This window comes from Schistocerca piceifrons, chromosome 5 (assembly GCF_021461385.2).
Source record: "Schistocerca piceifrons isolate TAMUIC-IGC-003096 chromosome 5, iqSchPice1.1, whole genome shotgun sequence".
NCBI classification, from domain to species: domain Eukaryota; kingdom Metazoa; phylum Arthropoda; class Insecta; order Orthoptera; family Acrididae; genus Schistocerca; species Schistocerca piceifrons.
Window position 1 is genome coordinate 261,256,953 of NC_060142.1, and position 20,143 is coordinate 261,277,095.

The 20,143-nt window shown below is 36.2% G+C and overlaps 1 protein-coding gene across 1 annotated transcript in view; it reads right to left on the reverse strand.

Annotated features, from left to right (window-relative positions):
* The window catches only part of LOC124798932 (myosin-VIIa-like), a 393,313-nt gene that overhangs the window by 202,007 nt on the left and 171,163 nt on the right, over window positions 1-20,143 (reverse strand). Inside the window, exons 32-34 of the mRNA XM_047262466.1 lie at window positions 19,736-19,846; window positions 10,674-10,817; window positions 10,302-10,490 (exon numbers count right to left, since the gene is read on the reverse strand). Coding sequence (XP_047118422.1) covers window positions 10,302-10,490; window positions 10,674-10,817; window positions 19,736-19,846 — 444 coding nt within the window. The remainder of the gene's footprint in view (window positions 1-10,301; window positions 10,491-10,673; window positions 10,818-19,735; window positions 19,847-20,143) is intronic.

Below are 20,143 nucleotides of genomic sequence, written 5' to 3' on the forward strand. Positions count from 1 at the left end.
AAGCTCTGCAGTACAATTTTCATAAATAGTTGTTTTCATAGCAATTGCTTCATGACTTGTAATGTCACTTTACATAAAAGTAGAAAGGTTACTGAAGTGTTTCTTGCTTCACACAAGACAAGATCAGTATCAGGGGATGTGAGCTATATGAAATAGTGAGAATAACATGTCAAAAAAAGAAGAAACAATATGAAGTACAGAGAAAAACGTTCATTGTGTTGCTAGAAATCTTGTTGCAACATATATATTAGGTGCTTTTAATTTGTTTGAGAAATGCTGGGTAAAACAAAATAAAACACCTAAAATTCAAATGAACAACTGACAGCAACTACCAGCACAACAGAGTGAATTACCGATTTAAAGTATTTTAAAGCCAGTGTTGATCAAAATATTTCTATCAGGAGCTAACTTTATGTATTTAGTAAGCTGTTTTCTCACAAGATGATTCTCACATGCTGTGCCTCAAGGCTCCATTTTGGGGCCAATCCTGTTCCTATTCCATGTTAATGACTTACCCATAAATATAAATTTCCCATCAGATCTCTTTGCAGAGGATACTTCTGTTTTAATTGAAGATGACAATGCAGAAAAAATTCTGAGCTTCATTGTAAGCACACTAAATACCTTAGAAAACAGGTTCCAGTCAAATGGATTCAAACTGAACATTGCAAAAACCCATATACTACATCACAAAACCAAACAGTCAAAATGTGTGGAACTTAAAATACAACATATCAATCAATTTATGAAAGAAGTTCACATGGTCAAATTCCTGGGGCTAAATGTGGGCAGTAACTTAAGCTGGAATACACATATTGACTTCCTATCAAATAAACTAAGCAATTTTGCATTTGCAATACAAATACTAGCAAATTCCACTGACTTGAGTACATGGAGAATTGCTTATTGTAGTTATTTTGAAGCTGTTATTAGGTATGGGATAATTTTCTGGGGAAGTCCAAGTAGTGTGTATCTTGAATACTGAAACTGCAAAAGAATTGATTAATGTAGCATAAATAATTTGTTCTTGTAATGTAAACACTAACTAATCTAGTAACTTCTTATGTATCTTGACATCATTATAAAGCCTATATCACTACATGTAGTCAATGGTAAATTAAGAATCTGAATAAATATCAACCGAGATGGTTACACCTTGGGGAAGCAATTCATAGTACACCACACCAGATGCATAACATTATCTTTTGTGAGTGCATGCAGGTATTTCTATGGTGAGTCACTGCTTTATTTGGGCTCAACCAGTCCTTTCTCTTCCATATGTTAACACAAAGACACTATTTCTCTTCACTAGTAATGATACAGGATGGGAAATGCCAGTGTTGACAATGAGTCAATTGATGATGAGCAAGCAGAGATGCACCAGCTGATTTTTGTGATTTTGGCTTAGAGCATGCAATACCTACACACCTGAGTTTTGAACCTTCCCCACTGCATGTCAATGTCACATGATGGTGGAATGATTACAGTTCATAATGATCTTCTTCAAACCTCAAAAGTGTTCCTGAATGTGAAGAGTCACTAACGTCAAAAGAAACCTCCTTAAAATGTGAAAACCATTTTATCACCATGCTCTGTCTGGTGGCATTATTCCCATACATTGCACAAATGTTTCTGAGTGTCTCTACCGCTTTCACACTTCCATTGAACTCAAACAGAAGAATATGTCGGAAATGTTCAAATTCCTCCAGGTGGCATTCCATTTTCTAGCATCCACAGCATTATTCACTATCTACAGATGACAAAATGACAATAAGTTAGCTCAAATAGCAACTGTGAACTGCAAATAAAAAATGACAATTGATAAATAAATCCATAGTAACCAGAATACCAAAATGCAAATTCAAAATGCTATGAATGCATGCACCAACCTAATACATTGCAAAACTAACTGTGGAAACATCAGTCACCTACGTGCAGTATAGAGCAATGTCCAACTTATGGACATAAGATTGGCAATGAGGATTATTGGCTTCCATTCCACAGTGCTATCTTCATGCTTCTCATGGTTGCTTCTCCATGATGCCTTCCTTTGAACTGTTGCCACCACGCTGTGGCTGTCCTCAGGCTTGTCTCTGCACAATCGTTCCTGTTCCAGACCATGCAGTGCAACATTGAGGGCATGCAGGAAAAAAGCCACACTCTCCCTGCAGTGGTCTGCACACTCAGTCATGTCCCCATCAGGGAAACCAATGCCAACGCCCACTGCTGTCCTTCGCCTGCAGCACCTCACCCATTTGGCTCACCTCCAACATTGATGCAACAGCACCGACACTCTAGGTTTTTGGCAACACCTTGGAGCCACAGTCCCCTTTCCTCATTGGCTGCAGTGTTCACTTTCACTGAGGACTCTCACAAATGAACCCTTCTTCTCATCTCGTGCAGCACTTCCACCTATCAGCTCCTTCTGCCCCTCAATCCTGCACTCGACCTTCTTTCCCTCTCATGTGTTCACTTACAGGGCCAGTTCACTATGCTATCCACAATGGGTCTTGTGCTTCTGCACGCCTTCTTTCTTCAAGAGCTTCTTCCCTGTCTCCACTGGATGCCTGGCTGGATCCTTCTACTTCCCCTTTCCTTTAAGGTTTGTCCCATTCTCAGTCATCCCAGACACCATTGTTGCAGATTTCAATACCAGCTCCAGCACCAGCAACCCTGAACCCCCTACTCTGGTTCCACTGGCCTTGGCACACATGCTCCAGTACCATCAGCATCAGTACCCCCTTTTCCTGTACCATAGTCTTCATTGGGTCCAGTAGCCCAGTCTCTGCTGGTTCCTGTGCTGCAGACACTGTCACTCTGAGTTACGAGGTAGCCTCCACAGGCTCCAGCACCATCTGCTCCACTGACACTGTCTGCTTCAATGCCACCAGCGTGTCCAGTGCCAGCCTGCTAGTCACCACCCAATCTCGCTGCGACCCTGATGCTGCTCCCATCCTCCTGCCTCAAGCATGCAGCCAGAGCTGGCCTCTGTTTCAGGGGTGGTGCCCAATGTATTCTGGCACCCATTTCTCCTGCTGTTCTGCTCTTGTTTTCCACTTCTTCCTTCCCTCTCCCCCTGGTGCTCTATATCCTCATGCCCCTCCATGAGCTCCATGCTGCCAAGCACTGTTACACAATCACCAACTGGTCCCAATGCAGATGAACTCACCTGTGGTCAATATCTTCTGCCTGTTCCTCAAGCCTTAAATTTTCTGCTCCATTCCATGATGTGTTCTTTCCTGTCTGGCTGTCGTGTTCCATGCACACTCGGTGGCGACATCATTCCCTCTGCCCCTGGCCACCTTTTTGCCAACCCACTACGTTTTCTCAATGTACACTGTGTTGATGTCGTTCCCACCATCCCTTGGGCAGCCCCTCTCCTCTCGTGTATGCTCCTTTGTGTGTTTCACATTGTGCATCTTCCTCAGCCAGCTCCACCACCACATCCACTGTAGCAGCCTTGCCTGCATTATTGGAGGGGCCCCTGTTGAGGCTAGCCTTCCTGTCTTCACCAGCCCAGTCATTGCCAGCCTGGTCACAGCTGGCCCCATCACTGCTGACACCATCCCTATCCACATCAATGCATCAACCAGCATAACTAGCCCAGTCATGACCAGCCCTGTTGTCACCAGCACTGTTCCTGCCACCACCATTTCTCCCAACACTGTGGCCAGCCCTGTGGCTGGTCTGTGCGTCCCATCAGGTGCCATCATATGCACCGTTACACACCTGCACGCTTTCTATCATTCTGTCTCAAGTACCAGCACGCAGCCCTGTGTGCTCCATCTCAGCATCCTGTGCACCTGCACCATCAGGATTTTTGCTTGTTTCCTTGTGTTCCCTGGCTGCCGTGTTGTCTGCACTCACATCTCCACCTATAGCATTTGAACCACATCTCTTTTCTCTTTCAGCAGGTATCTCTCAGGCATGCACAAGCACCTTGTGCAGACTCTCATCTTGCACTGCTCTGGCCCGGCTACCATCCCCGGCCTTCCCCAACTGGCCAATAGCAGCTTCTTATGGCACTTCCAGTGCTGCCCTCATGGTAGTTCTGTCACCCACACCTCTCCTGCCACTTTCAGGTGCCCAGCTGGCCTTACACAATGATAATCCAGAACCTCTCTTCTGTCCCAGACAGCTTCATGCTACCTGTCTCATTACTGACAGACCCTCTCTTACAATGGCTGCACCATCTGTGGGAGGAGGAATGGAGTATACACAGAGCTGGGCCCCTGCATCCTCAGCAACTGCTGAATATACAGCAAGAATAATTTGACACAGTACTGATAGGCCTAAGTGGAAACAAGGCATCTGGAGTCAACTAAAATCCCTCAGAATTACTGAGATCAGTGGCAGAGCCAGCAGTGACAAGATTATTCTAAGTGGTATGCAAGATAAATGAGAGATGCAAAATACCCTCAGACTTCAGGAAGACTGTAATAATTCCAATTCCAAAGAACGCAGGTGCTGACAAGCATGAATACTACTGAACCATCAGTTTAATAAGTCATGGCTGTACAAGATTACCATGAATTAACTAACTTTTGACAGTGTTGACTGGAGTACAATTTTTGAAATTTTGAAGGTAGCAGGGGTAAAATACAGGGAGCAAAAAAGTTATTTAAAACTTGCACAGAAACCAGACTTGAGTTATAAAAGTTTCAACATGAAACAGAAGCCATAGTTGAGAATGGGATGAGACAGGGTTGTAGCCTATCCCCAATGTTACTCAATCTCTACATTGAGCAAGCTATGAAGCAAATGAAGGAAAAATTTGGAAAGGGAATTAAAGTTCAAGGTGAAGAAATAAAAATTTTAAGATTTACCAGTGACAATTAATTCTATCAGAGATGACCCAGAACTTGAAGGTACAGTTGAATGCAACAGATAGTGCTCTGAAAACATGATGAGATGAACATAAACAAAAATAAAACAAGGTAATGGAATGCAACTGAATTATATCAGGTGATGCTGAGGGAATTAGATTAGGAAATGGGGTACTAAAGGTAGTAGATGTGTTTCATTATTTGGTCAGTATAATAACTGATGATACCTGAATTATGATGTAAAATGAAGAGTAGCAATCGGAAGAAAAGCTTTTCTGAAAATGAAGAATTTACTAACACCCAATATCAATTTAAGTTATAGGAAGTTTTCTCTGAAGATATTTGTCTGGAATGTAGCTTTGTGTAGAAGTGTAACATGGATGGTAAACAGTTCAGACAGAAAGAGAGTAAAACTTTTAAAATGTGGTCCTATAGAAGAATACTGAAGATTAGATGGATACGTAAAAAAACAAATAAGGAGGTATTAAATCAAATAGCAAAAAAATAACTTTGTGGCACAACTTCACTAAAAGAGGGGATCAGTTGAAGGACACATCCTGAGGCATCAAGGGATTGTCAGTTTGGTAACAGAAGGAAGTGTGGGAGGAAAAAAATTGTAGGGGGAGATCAGGGCTTGAATACAGTAAGCAGGCTCAAATGGATGTGAGTTTTAGTAGTTATACAGAGATGAAGAAGCTTGCACAGGATAGAGTAGTATTGAGAGCAGCATAGAAGCAGTCTTTCCACTGCAGATCAAAACAACATATAATTATCATTACATATTTCCAATTTACTATCCACATAGTCATGTTGAGTAACTAAGGATACATGGATAGTTGTATGAAGTTCCCCAAGGCCCTAATCTTGCCAGGCAAATAAATCCACGAATGAACAAATAGACTAATCTCCAATAGCTCAGGAAGTATCCTGTCAATGGATCCCTTCTTTTAACAAATTTGACTGTAACACGCTTTTGTCCACAGGTCAAATCAGCACCTGCCCATTAGTATTCTGATCTACCCAGTGAAATATGGCACTCATCTTACACAACACCTTCTCATAATTAATTCTTTGTGTTAAATGCACCATGTCTTTTTATTCATTCATCTTGCACAAAGGTTTCTCATAATTAATTCTTAATGTAAAATGCACCACACTGTCTCTTTTGACATATGTGTGGCACCAAATATGCCATATATATTTAATTCCTGATCATAGACTGCACACACTCAATGTTCACATCCTTATATTCAGATCTTGGAAGTCCTTCACCTTGACAATTTTCAAGACAAATAAGGCTGCATTTAAATTCTGTTACCTGTTTCTCACCCACTGAGAATGAAGGCACAGACTCTTTACATACCTTCATCAAATTTGTATGAATTTTTGTTGGCAATAAAATATCCAAAAGAAAGAGTTTTATGACAGCATAGTATCCTATTTTACCCATTTTAGTAAGACAAGCATTATAGAAATATTTTAAAAAGCTGCCCAATCAATATTATTCCATATATAAATTTCACACTTGACCTTTTTGCTGAACACAGTGTAACAGCAACAGTAACAACAAAATCATTGATTTCCATGTTATCTCTGTTTCAGGCCAAGAAATTGTCTCCCTGTCTTAACAAAAAAATGAGGAACCTGCTCAGATTAACAATGTAGCATAAATAGACATAGCTTGTCTCATATGAGGATTTCCTTGACATTTTCTTTGATTATCATAACTTCTAACTGAAAACAGCAGGACTGGTATTCAAATCATGCTGACCATGACCATGAGTCATGGTTTTATCACTTCACCCCTCTCTAGGGAAAGGAAGATAATGAGTATTAGAAGATTTCAACTTGATTTTGTGCCACGTATCATAACAAAATACATATACATCCACAATGGAAATTCCTGGATAGAATAATGTGTAAAATAAAGGAACAGCAACTGCTCACCTTAGCTGACCAATGTGTGGTACACAGGAATACATAAAAGAAAACAGTATTTACACTAACTTTCAGGCTCTTGATTGTTCTCTAGAAAAGCTCTAAAGCTGTTTCCTTTTGTGTGTTTCTACGCACCATGCATAAGTCAGCTATATGTAAATAGCTACTTTTCCTTTATTTTACATGAACTACATATACAGTAGATACTAAATACCTCTGAAAGACAATTAACAGAGCATTTAAAAAGTGGCTGCATACACCATGATCATATAATCCACATAGTAACAAGCTATTGTCCACTAATTTCTGATGGATTTACTGTTGTTTTCTCACTCTACTGTCACATATAACTAGCAGGAGAAAAAGCAGATGCCAGATTGAGATTAACTGGAAGAATTCTAAGGAAATATAATGCATCCACAAAGCCGTCAAACCTTCATTAGACTTATACGTGAATGTTGTTCATCAGTTAGGAATCTTGATCACTAGGATTCGATTAAATATGTATGAAAAAAGACAACATAGTTACATATAATATAGGCCTGAAAATATAAAATATGTAAAAAATATGGAGACGAAAAGCTACTATTATCAAATAAACCAGACTTTATTATACCGAAAACAAAAACAATTTTAAGCTTCTTCAGTCTCACTGGTATCATTCATACTGTTACAATACACAATCACATTTTTCTTTTTTTTTTTTTTTTTTTTTTTTTTTTTCAAAATTAAATCTAACTCTGTTTGAATGGAACAACGCTTTGTACTGACCGAAAGATCTTTCAACATTGCATGATGTGATTGGAGAAAACTTAAATTTACACAATTCTTCCACACAGCATACTGTTACATTTTGTCAGCAAATTAAAACCTTCGTTTTTCTGAAGTTCATAGTTCAATTTTTGTTTTAACAACACAGCAATGGGTCCTTCTGCTTCGCTAATTTTCATTTCTATGCCTTCAATAATCTTTACATTGTCTTTCAGTGCTACTGAAGGTTTTCACTGCCTTAATCTGACATGACAAAAAACATTAATTGCTTTTGATGTACACTAAATCACTGTGCAGAGTACGATTTTCAAACAGTTCTTCTGCATTTAAAATACAAACAGACTCATCTTCAAATTGAACAATAATTCTTTAAATGTCACTGAAATGCTCAACAGAATATTCAACTGCTTCTAGCCATATACCCCAGTAGTGGTTCTGGTGACAAAATAATATTGGGATACAGCTCTTTAATTTTTGAGGGCCTACTGGGAGCCTTCAAAAAATTTTTTTCACATTTGATATTAAACTAACAACATTTTTGTGATTTATCCTTGTGCATTCAGCTAATCTATTAATTCGAGGTGGCAAGTATGTTACATGAATCATTTTAGGGTATAAAACATTCAGGTCTTCTGCAGTTTTAGCCATATAAGGAGAAGCATCGGTAAATAACAAAAAAAACTTATTTGTCTCTGATGCCATTAGGCCATAAAACAGTCATAGCATCATTAAAGGGCTTTGATGATGTTTGGTGGTTACATTTAGAAAGTTCTTCACATGCCAACACAAAGGATTTACTCGATTTATCTTCAAACAGTCACCCAATTACTACTTTACCAATGCACCACCCTTGGGTGGCTGTAGTCTCATTGACTGTGCCCCACATATGACCATCCTGAATTACACCTCAAATCAACACCAAACAATCCTCATAAATGCAGTTGTCGTAGTTTTTTCTCTGTGCAGATTCATCACAGATATGTTTTCCTGATTGCTTCTCATGAAAGCTACTAAACACTGGGTTACTTAATTTCCATAAAGGGATACATGCACAAATCATAGCATAACACAAATCTTTCAAGAAGTTAGAACTTTGGGAGCCACTGGCTGTTACATCAGAAAAAGATTGTTGTTTGAATTCTTTCTTGTATTATTTACCTTATGTTTTGTGGTATATATGTGTTGTGAGACTAGAAACCATTGATCAGCTGACACAGATTTTTCACAAGCATTACAAAACAGTAGTTTAGCTTCTGTACCCAAAACACTTGTTTGGGAAATCTTCAACATATATTTGCAATTTAAATATAAAAATGTAGATGTGTAAATAACACAATGACACATAGCAACAAACCTCATTATTGTCAGCAGTGAATGACACAGATGTGAAGTTACACTTGGCTAGTGCACTACTTGTGGAGTGTGTGTCAGATGTTGTGCATTGAACATAAAACTCCAGTACAACAAAGAGGAAACGTTTAAAGCTGCAGTGTTCTTGTTGGCATCGCTGGCCTGAACTGCCCACTTGATTGTAAGGCCTAATTGCTTTGCATTTCATGTGAAAGACAATCGAATGACAAAACAGAAAACATCAGGGAGTAGAAAGCATGTAACATATCTATGATGAAGACAACATATAAGGTACCATCTGTAAAATTTCTTAGTGAGCCCTTACACCCTAGTCAACTGGTATACATTGAGGGTACCAACAAACAATGCCATAAAAAAATTGCTTTAGCTCCCTTAATTTAACATCCTATTCATTACTAAAAACAAGTACCACATTTGATAATAGCACATTTATAAATGTGCTTTAATGAAAACTTGTAACTTTGGTGACACATTTTCGCTACAAGAGATGACTGGCAGGGAAGGGCACGTTGACCGCAGTGGACAACATGTCAAAAACTGCTCCCCTCCCATCACTCCAAAAACATATTTTTAATATTTCACTCTCTAGAAGAATGTTTGCTTTCCTCCCTCTTCCCATAATCCCTGATAAGCAACATTATAAAAGGCTTGCAGGCTATCTGAAAGGCTAGTCTGCCTCAGATGGTGCAATTGGTGTTTTTGGCTCGTCCTTTTCCGAAGCCAGGAATCATGCTTTGGAGGGTCATTCAATGATTTTTTAAATGCTGTTAAGCTTTAAAAAGATTGGTTCTATATAACATGGTGTTGAAAATAAGGATTTATGTAATTCTGATATAACAATATGGACTAAACTTTGAAATACAGAAACTGAACGTTACATTTTCAAACTCCAAATGCCAAGATTTATGTAAAAAACTACAAAAAGATTGAAAATTACTTAAAATGGAAATATGTATTTACATATTAATTTGTGCCCTATTTATCACATAGGATCAGTACAGAATATTAAAAGAAGAGCAGTATATTTTGTTATGTGTTTGTGTAGTTAATGCGAGAGCATACTGGAAATGCTCTACCAACTTCAGTGGTTAATGTTACAATATGGACATCACACATCACAAAGAGGCACACTATCAAAGTACAGGTAACGTGTAATTTCCTTCCAGACGTATCTCACATACAGACAATGATGGTAGAATCAGAGAAAAAGTTTAAGCTTCTGCAAAGGATCAGCAGCAGTCATAAATGAAACTGGAGCAGGAGTGAACATTTGATATGATTATACCCTCTACCAAATGCTGTACTGCATCTTGTAGAATTATCATTTAAATGTTCTCCTACAACTATAAAATCTAAATATTTGTAAACACTAAATAGGATTAGTCTTTCACTTACCAGTTCATCTGCCTCCACTGGAAGTTCCAGAAGTGAATGTTTTATGGGCCTCCTCGAATACTGATATGTTATGTTTCCTTGAAAATATGTAGCAGCAAATTTTCTGAAATTGTATTCAGACAAATCTTCTTTAGGACCCTCATCTGGCTGTAGTATGTCAACTTTCCCATCAATGTGTTTATCTGTAAGCTATGCACAAAAAATTAATAAACACTTAACAATCTGAAACTTATGTTCAGCATATTAGTTAATATCCACACCACATTTTTGTCATACGTCATATAAGTATCATGAAGCTGTTATGTTTTCATTACTTATCTTCAGTTTACTATCTTCATCAAAGCATTAACATAAACAAAAAACAATTATTACCTCTTGGGTTTCTTGGTGGTCAAAGTCAAACAGCTCATCAACAATGCGACTGTATTCATTTGAGTCTTCATCAAACGCCTCAGGTTGAACTGCATGCCCATATTCTCTTGTTTGCATCTCTTCCAGGAATTCTGATAGTCGTTTCTGTTGAAATACGTTAAAACAATCAACATGTGCTACAGCAAATATTAAAAAAAAATGAGGAAGAAGATTTTTATGATTAAAAGATTTAAAATTTATGTTAGGTGCTTACTGTTGTATAGCTCATTGTGTATGACACAGAAAACATGAAAGAGGTTCTTAATGAAAGGAACTGCAGAGACTGAAATAGTCTCATTGATTATATATTTCAAAGTAAATTTTGACAATAGTAGGTATTTACTGTATATTACAGTAGTAGTAGACTGTGTAGCTCATATATTGTACATAACAACTACATATACTGATAACTTACATTTTAACAGACCTCTATCTTCTTTTGTTGTTCCATAAGGTAAGTAGGCAATGTTTGCATACATATTTACCAAAGACATAAGTTACAATGTCTACTTCCTATCCAACAACAGTTTAAGTTCACAAAGTGATATTCAATCATTTTATTTTATTTTATTTATTTATTTATAACAGAAAAAAGAAAGATGCCTTCATAGACCACAGATCTCCTACTGAAAATTCCACAATTTATCAGCTATTTCAGGTGACAGCATGACTCCTGTTTTGCTTTAATCATTTATTTTTCACAAGGAAATAAAATTTAACATAGTTGAGTGTATTCACGATCAATATTATGGTACACACAAGATGAATATATTCATCCTCACACATAATTCTAATTGCAATATTCTGAGGATTGGTTAGTTCCTATCTCAATACTGAGTTACCAGAAACTATTACTGTAAGGACACCAACAACAGAAAATAAGTAAAATATGGTGACTTCTTGGTATCTATGGCCCCCACAGCTGGCAATTAATTTTAGCAAAAGTAGCTGAATTTAGTTATTTTATAGGATACATAACTGTTCTTTTCCATTTCAAATTTTCACCAATACATACCAATAAATATATTACAGTTTCTGAAAAACATGTATATTTAAGAAAAAAGAACAAGAACAGTTACTAGCTTTCACAAAACATCATACATCATTTTCTCTTTTAACCCTTCTTCCTTTGACTTACAGTGATATGCTAATCATCTACAGACAGAAAAGTATAAAATCTATATTAGAAGCACGTCTAGGACTTTTTGTTATTAATGTCTTTGACAATAGGTGCCACTTCTTCCTAAGTTACTTGAATTACTTATCAGAGGTTTCTGCACACTTTTCTTAAATATGGGGTAGATCAATCTGTTGATGCTCTCTTAAAACCAATAAAATAAGATTATCTAATAGGAATCTCACAATCAAATGTCTTAGACAAATCATAGAAACTTTCATATCAAGTCTTTCATATCAACATTAGGACAGACCATGTCTTAAGACATTAGGGATTGCTGCCTGGAGCACTCTTGTTTATGTGTACTGTTCATGCTAACACTTTATTTGCAGCTTGCTCTCATATTTATACTCATTCAGTTAGTTTCACTTTTGAATATAAAGTTATTCAGTATCCTCTTTTTATTAAACTATTAATCAAAGTTTGAATGTCATATGATACATACTTTCATTTTACTAAGGGGCATCAAAACGAAACGAGCTGGAGGCATAATTACAGAAACCTGTATGTTAGAAGTATTGACCCTGACTGTTGAGACACTTTTCTGACTATGAGGCAAGGCGGTGATGGCTGTCTCATAAAATTCCCTGTGTTGCAATGTTAACCAGTTCCGCACATACAGCTGGACGTCGTCATATGAGGTGAAGGTTATGCTGACATTCTTTGACCAAGGTGGCCCGTTTCTGATTCCCTTCCTGCAGCTTGGGACAACAGTGAATGCCCAGACTAACTCACAAAACTTGACCACCCTTTGCCAAGTGATCAAATCAAAACAACCAGGCAGTCTCACCCATGGGGTCATTCCGTTCCACGACTATGCAAAGCCTCATACGGCCAACACAGTCATGGCACTCCTGCAGAAATTCAAATGTGAGGTTGTCAGCCACCTTCCATACAGTCCAGACCTCTCTCCCTGTGATTACATCATTTTTGGTCCCCTTAAAAAGTCTCTGAGGGGCAGACAATTCACCTCGGACGACGACGTTCAGCTGTATGTGCGGAACTGGTTAACATCGCAGCCCTGGGAATTTTATGAGACAGCCTTTCACCACCTTGTGTCACAGTGGAACAAGTGTCTCAACAGCCAGGGTCAATACTTCTAACATAAAGGTACTGTTTCTGTAATAATGCCTCCAACATGTTTCTTTTTGAACACCCATTATATGCTAACAGGTTAAATTCTTCATTGCTAGATTAACAAATTGAGATCATGAAACTAAAGAAATAAGTGACATAAAAATGAAATAGTATAAGGAATATGTAAAGATTATTATATTGCAGTTGTGAAACATCATGGGCAGTTAGCAAAGTTCCCCAGATACTGTTTTAAAGAAAAGCAAATAATTGAACCTTCCTGGAAGAATAAAACTGCATGCCATGGAGCACATGGTATTTATTTGCCAGGAACTTTTAAATAGCACACTTTCCTCTGCTGCATAAAAATTCATTCTGGAAGTAAATAATTATTTAGTGCAATGTATCTGCCCACAAAAGCTCTTCAATGTGTGAGCTGGCACAATGTAACATGAGAGAAAGAAAACCATCATGATTCATGTAGTCACTATGTAATCCTGCCCTAATGACTATATAAAATCAAGAGTTTCCTTGAAGCAGAACATCCTAGCAATAGAAATACTCATAGTTGCTAGAATTCCTTTGTTTGCTTTATCAGGATTTCTAGTTTCAATTTACAGATGTCTGTGGCACCTGCAAAACTGAATATTTTTTCAAGGCTTCCTAGTTTGATACATACAAACATAAGGAAGTTTATAGCTGCTGACAGAGTCAGAACTCTCTCAGGAGTGGTATATTTATACTTACACTATCTTTATAAGCTGTATACCTAGAAATTCTTTGAGATAATGTTTACGATGCTGTTATAACACAAAAGAATTTCTGGATCAATAAATATGCTAAAACTTTCAACACAGAAGATGTGTAGAGAAATACTGATTGCACGTATAGTGTATTAAGAGTCATTTCACATTTTTGTTTAACGGTTTGCTCTGTTGGATATCTGTGGGACAAACTTATGTGGTCAGTTAAACTGGTAAATAACCATACCAATGTTACAGCTGCGCAATTTTAAATTTCAGACACTGGAATAAGCAGACATAGCAACATAGATGAGAATGTATTATTGTTCATCTGAGAAATTTACAACTAAAATCTCAAATTTGTTTAGCTATTGTTATTCAAGAGCTTTGTGTGAGACTAAATTTTTGTTCCATTTCAGGTCTCATTCTGATGCTACCATATAAAGTGTAGTGCAGGTGAAGTTCATGGAGGTGGTACAAAACTGGTGAGTGGGAGGGGAGGGGTGTGATGTCAGGCAGAAAGTTAGGTGCATTATTAATTGTATACTGTAATAGTTGTGAAAAGCAGCTTGCTGCCTTTTGCTGTTAATTACCAGTTTAGTACTGAAATCTAAGGAAAGGTATACTAGTTACCAGCCCCCACCTACTTTTTGAAATTTATACTTCACTGACTTGTTTCTACAGATTACGTCTCAGGAATCTATGATATGAATAAATCTCTGTTAGCTGCATGGCAAGCAGCAGCTTTCGTTGTAAAACTGCATCATCAGCCATAATCTACTATAAACAGAACTCTGGGTAAATATGCCAACCTAATCATGTAAATATTTAACATCAATAGAAATAAACAGTAACTACTTAGTATAACTGAGGAGGTTGCAGAAAGCAGCAGCTTTCTTTCTAATTTACTTGATTGGGTGTAGATGGAAAAGGCATGAAGGGAATTAAAGAGGACAGCTCATTGTTAATACAGTGTACAGATAAAAATTTCTGTGATTTGCTTGTCTGTTGGTAATATATACCTAGACTCTTTCTACATCCCTTGTTGATGGGATCCATGTAACATGCTGACTGAATGAATACAATAATCTAGTCAATAATGTGCTTTTATGTGAGGAAAAGTTCCAACTCATCTGTATCTTGCTAATGCCTTTATTGTCTCAAATGACTAGTTTTGGTGGCACATTACCACATCCTCAGGCCCCACTACTGCCAAAAGAGTATTAGATTTCCTTTGCACTTTTATTGTGAAGTCCTTGTTACTAGCACATGTGGGCTAGCTTTCCTCAGGAGTCTCTACTTGACACTGTATTGTCTCCAATGCAATCAATGGATTGTGATCAAAATTGGGAATGAGTGTTTTAGAAGAAGTTCAAGAAATCTACTATCTAGGAAGTATGGCTATACAGGAAGATCAAAGCAAGGACCATATCAAAAGCTTGACAGATGAAGAATATTCTTTCAGTAAAAGAGCTCAACCAGTGTCAGATACTGATGGGAAAAAAGGAAGAATTTCTGGAAAGAGCATGTCTAGAGTACAGAATTGTACAGAAGTGAAATACTGATCATTGGTGATTCAGAAAGAAAGTGGAAGCATTTGGAAGTGGTGCTGTCATAGAATGCGAAAAATTATGTGGATAGATAAAGTACACAATGAAAAGTACAGAAGGGGCATATCAGTGGGAAAACTGCTACAGCAACCACTATAGTGAACTTGGAGATGTAGTTAAACTGTGACATTGTCTTTTTCTGTCAAAATAACATTTCCAGTGCTTTTCCTCTGACTTAAACTTGTATAATAAGAAACATAGTCAAACAACTGAAACTTCTTATTCATTGTTCAGCTGGTTACATCACTGGATGGTTTCAGTCTCCTAGACTTTCATTCTATTGTTCACGTGCTGATACTGAGAGTGGTGTTTGCCTCAGTTATGAGTACACTGTACAAAAGGGTAATAGACAGAGGATTGCATGACAAAAGGATTAAATAACTAATAAGACATTTATATAGTTTTTTTTATTTGATAAAATGTGTTCCATGCATCAACGAATATTTTTTTTTTTTTTCACGAAGCTCAACTAGTTGCAAGTACAAACTTAGAAAAATGCTATGGTGATGAACATTATATATAACTTAAATACATGCTTTCAGCAGCATGAATTGAAGTCTACATACAATAATTGGAAGTAAAATTTAAGTTACAAAGATTTTAAGCCACATCTTCTCCTTTTTTCTATATTTTTATTGAACTACAATGAAAAATACTGCTTCAATGTAGCGTTGATATTTATAGATAAATGATACTCAGATCTTAGATCTAAATAAATCATACAAATGTATTATGCACTTGCATATTGTTTTATTTGCAACAAAATTTTAACTGGTGTAAATGAGTAAACAACATTTATATTATACTGACACTTATGAAAAAATGTCATAATTGTCTACACAATTGATAATAAAGCTGTTTACACAATCACAAACAAATGAATAACAAAACTTATCACAAACAGCACCATTAATGCTGAAAGGTGCCCTTGATTCTGATAAATTTGACAAATAACACAGACATATACATTACATGAATAGTCATTGAGTATAATGAGCAAAAATTTACACTTAAATATCCACATAAATCCATAAAACATAAGATAAGGATGAGACATGAAGTTCTTTAGTCAGCAAAACAGAAATAGAGTCCACCAACACACAACATGTAAATGTATTTTCAATGACCAAATGACATCAAGCAAGATCATAAAAAATGTATCTCCATTTTGCTGTGTAGTATGTAGTAGTATGCCACATTCTACAAAATGAAGTACATAATATTGTTTGATATGTCTGCTCCAAGACAGTCATACTCTAAGAACTAAAACCTTTCAAGGTAAAGACTCCATACACCTTTAAAAAGAACTTTTACCCAATACCTGAGCTGTAGTGCTTTACAAGTTGGTTTCTGTGTATAACATATTTTGTTTACAGCCAGCCTGTGGCACTCAAAGTGTCCTATAACTTATATACTCTTTGCAGCGACAAATGTAGACTAGTAGACATGCTACAATCAACTATTCACATGTATCTAGCAATATATGCTTCGCCATGGCAGAACCTATAATACTGCAAATCATAGTTAAGATCATATCAATAAAATACAAAAAGGCTAAATTTGAATCCATCCAATAATATAACAACAGTGGTCGAGAGGAAGAAAGATTTCTACCAAAACATATTAATTTTCTGGCAACTAAATACACTCACCAGTCAAAATATGATTTAAAACAGAAGAATAACATCAAAGGTAGTGAACTGTCTTTGGAGAAAGTTCAGGTAAATAATATGTTAACATTGGGTATATCAATGTGCAATGTATAATGGAAAGAAATCAATTAAACAAAGGAAGACACACAGAAATGACACAGGAGGAATCACAACAGAATCAAAGAAATTTGGAAAAAATCTTACAACCAAGAGACAAACACAGAAAATGAGCATTTAGGGGAGACATGAGATATCATGTTGCTGTCCAGGGCAAGATCCTAGACTAGTAGATTTTGGTAGCAAAATCTGAAATTTAATGCAGGACAAAAGCAGAAAGTAAAGGTCCCAACACCACCATCTATCCATTCTTTTCTGGCCAAATGCTGGCAGTGAAAACTTCTTGCACCATCAGTGAACAAATGGGTTACTTTTGAGTCCAGCTGCACTTCAAAAGCATCTATTGATGACTTTGGCAGCAGAGATGCATAACAAACAACTACTTAACAATACTTCAGTAATTTGATCATATTGTAAGAATGGAAATTAAAAGATCTAGAAGAAAAAAGCACACTTAATTTCATTCTTTAGAAATGCTGAAGAAAAGGAGAGGTAAAATGCAATTCTCACTGTAAACATAAGCTAATTCCATAATTAACAAAAACTATATTCATTCATTGCCAAAAACTTATTTACTTATGAGGATGTAAATATTAGTAAAAAAAGAATGAATAAAGTTGTAGGGTACTCTCAATAAATAGCAAGAAGACTACTGCTCTGAATAAAAACAAAAAATAAGAGAAACTGTCAAACTAAAGGCTGTTCTCAAGAATATTTATATGTAATATTGTTAAAATTTAAATCTAAGACTTTTAGAGTATGATACAGCTTTCTGAACCTTGGGAATGGGACTTCAGACTGAAGTGTTGCAGTGACCAATTTGAAACACAAAAAAGTTTTATGATGTGGATAAAAATAAGAATCTCTTTTCAAGTTCTAAAGGTAGATAATAAAATATTTATGCAGAAGAAATGTCTGGAGGAGAAAAAGAAAAGAAATTTGAAAAGATGTGTCGAAATAAATTAAAAAACTGAGGAGTAAAGGTAACAGTGTTGCTAGCAAAGTTTTCAGTATTGTTTTTGTGCCTTTCAATGAATCAGTGCCTCTACTATTCAGTGAGTTGTTATGTTTACTCATTAAACTATTTACATTCACCCAGGAGTTTCTATTACCATAACTTTAAAGGAATCCTGAATCCAAAGCAATTGCAAGATACAGATCTTTCTGTCAGCCTTTCAGTTTCTATACCTTAACTGCATAATAATTCAATGTTCTGATAGTTATTGAATGCTACTGATGACAAATGTAAAAAGGTTCACTGTTAGTGCAATTGTGGAGATGGAAAAAATAAAAATACAATCACAGCAACTGATCAGGTTCTGAGCAAAATATTTATCTGCTGTAAATCACACAAGCTATCAGCATGTGGTATGGAAAATTCCTGGAGGGAAAGTGGCCACATACAGAGCTAAATAAAACACTAAACATCACAAAATAAAAACAGTACTATGCTTGTCATATATTTAGAATATCTCCAAGGGACATAAAACAGAAAATAGCTTGTTTAAGCTACATATAAAATATTTTCATACATCTGAAAGATAACCCACAGACATTCTTGCAATGTTCAGTGACTGCTAAGTAGGAATGAGAGGAAACACATATAACACTCCAAAAAGCATTTTTAAGTAAGATAATCACAACTGCAGTGAAAACAAAAGTTGGCTGACATGACACATTTACTACACATATTTGGTTTGAGCCAGTAACTTCAAAGCACAGAAAACTGCAGCTAAGTACATATGGATGTACAAGCAGCTTACCACAAGGCATACTTACTGCTTCAATTAAGATTTATGAGAGGATTCAAACCTGCTAAATATTCTGTATATATTTCCTCACCACTAAAATATGAAGTTTGAGTAAGTAACTCAAAAATGCTAAGCCAATGAGTTGATTGTGAAATCAGATTTTTAGGGTAGGAAAATGTATTGCAGTAACTGCCTAGACTGCTGTTAACTCCTGACTTTCATTCACCTCTCTCTTAGCCTTGTTCTCAAACCTAATTTTTCCTTTTAATCTTAAATTCTGGAGAAAGAAGGAAGGGATAGTGCAGGAGAACAATAGTCAGTAATCAACTGCTCTCAACCTAATAGGGACACTCTGTCATCAAAACAATATCTTGAGTATACTTCGTAAATTTAATTTTTTATGTTTACACATTATAAAAACTATTGTATGTCAAGAAGAAACAGTTATGTAAAATAATTACTGTACTTACTATGAAGAACTGTCACTAACTTAGTACAATATGAACTACAATAAGAACGTGAAGTTTCCATTCACAATTACAGAATTAAAGATGCTGTAAAGATTGAGGGAAGGTAAAATTACAAAACCATAGCTCATTATAAATGTTAGTTTATGGATATGTAACTACATAACTTGAGTAATAATTTAAATAAAATGCTTTTGGAATGGAAATCATAACTACAAAATAATCTCACTTCCACCAGGGAAAAAGATGTATGCCTAAAATCAGGTAAATTGTAATAAACATACGCTTTAGGTAACTGTTGTGCAGCTCTAGCATAACAACAACATTATGCACTGCAAATTGTTGAAGAGTCTCATTATAAATTTATAAATATTATTTGACACGCACACGAGGTAACGAGTAACGTGTCCTAACATGTTTAATATGTGGTACCTTATAGTTCTGTTCAGCAATGGCCTTGTAATTCTTTGTACCTGAGTTCTTCAACTGCATTTCTTCTTTCTCTCTCAGAGTGTATAATTCTTGCTGTTTCTTCTTGAACAGCTACAAATGTAAGAAAAATAAATATTAAGATAAGTAAATAATCTTCCTACACTGGAAAATCTCATTATTATTATGTGAAGTAATGGCAACATTAAACATAAAATTCTAAAGCTTCACAATACTATTTGGATAAAGGAAGGAAGAAAGATTGGATTTTAATATTCCATAAAAATGAGGTCATTACAGATTAAGTGCAAGCTCAGATCAGAAAAGCTTGGAAAAGGAAGTTGGCCACCAAACTATTTTAAAGGAAGCAATATGGTATTCACTTTAAGTGGTTTAGGAAAATCACAGGAA